This window comes from Priapulus caudatus, unplaced genomic scaffold (assembly GCF_000485595.1).
Source record: "Priapulus caudatus unplaced genomic scaffold, Priapulus_caudatus-5.0.1 Scaffold17152, whole genome shotgun sequence".
NCBI classification, from domain to species: domain Eukaryota; kingdom Metazoa; phylum Priapulida; class Priapulimorpha; order Priapulimorphida; family Priapulidae; genus Priapulus; species Priapulus caudatus.
In genome coordinates this window covers 1-681 of record NW_014594213.1, presented here as the reverse complement: position 1 = coordinate 681, position 681 = coordinate 1, and the positions used below count along the sequence as shown (strand labels likewise).

Here is a 681-nt window from a genome sequence, read left to right as displayed (position 1 = left end):
GATAGAGAGAGAGCGAGAGAGAGAGAATGAGTTGGACGGCTTGTGGCCAGCGTGTGCCACGTGACCTGCTGTGATAAATGCTCCCTAGCCGCCGATGAATCGCTGTTCTATCCTCACGTACGGTAAACCGTGCGCTATTCTCTGGTGATGACGAGGTGCTATCTTAATTGCACGCAGGTCGGTGTACATGGAGATGCCGGCCAGCCCCTACCTGAGCCCCACGCAGAAGGACGAGTACGGACTGGCTCCCTACCTAGACCTGCTCAACCACAGTGAGACTGCTCAGGTATGTCTATTCTATTACAATCATACTTGGTTGTGCTCCCCCTCACCGGTCTGTCACACTCGTACCCCGTTTTGGTGAGACGGCACAGGTAGAGGTCTCCCCTCTCTTCCTTGCCCCTCCTCTCTCTCTCTCTCTCATCTCTGTCTCTGCCTGACAGGTGGAAGCTGGATTCAACGCTTTGTCGGGATGCTACGAGATTCGCACGCTGACTCCTTACCATCGCCACGAGCAACCGCTGATCTGCTACGGTGCACACGACAACCGCACTCTGCTTCTCGAGTATGGCTTCACGCTTCCCCGGAACCCGCACGGGGTCGTGCTGTTCACCCTCGGTAATGGAGGGAGAGAGGGAGAGAGAGAGTGAGAGAGAGAGAGAGAGAGAGAGAGAGAGAGAG

The 681-nt window shown here is 55.9% G+C and overlaps 1 protein-coding gene across 1 annotated transcript; it reads left to right on the top strand.

Moving 5' to 3' along the window:
* Window positions 1-177: 177 nt before the first annotated feature.
* LOC106820516 (SET domain-containing protein 4-like) lies at window positions 178-618 on the top strand (the record flags this gene model as incomplete). The annotated part of the gene is made up of 2 exons (XM_014825027.1): window positions 178-286; window positions 444-618. Coding segments are annotated over 2 exons (284 nt in total), but the record flags the coding sequence as incomplete, so codon positions are not given.
* Between the last annotated feature and the right edge of the window lie 63 nt (window positions 619-681).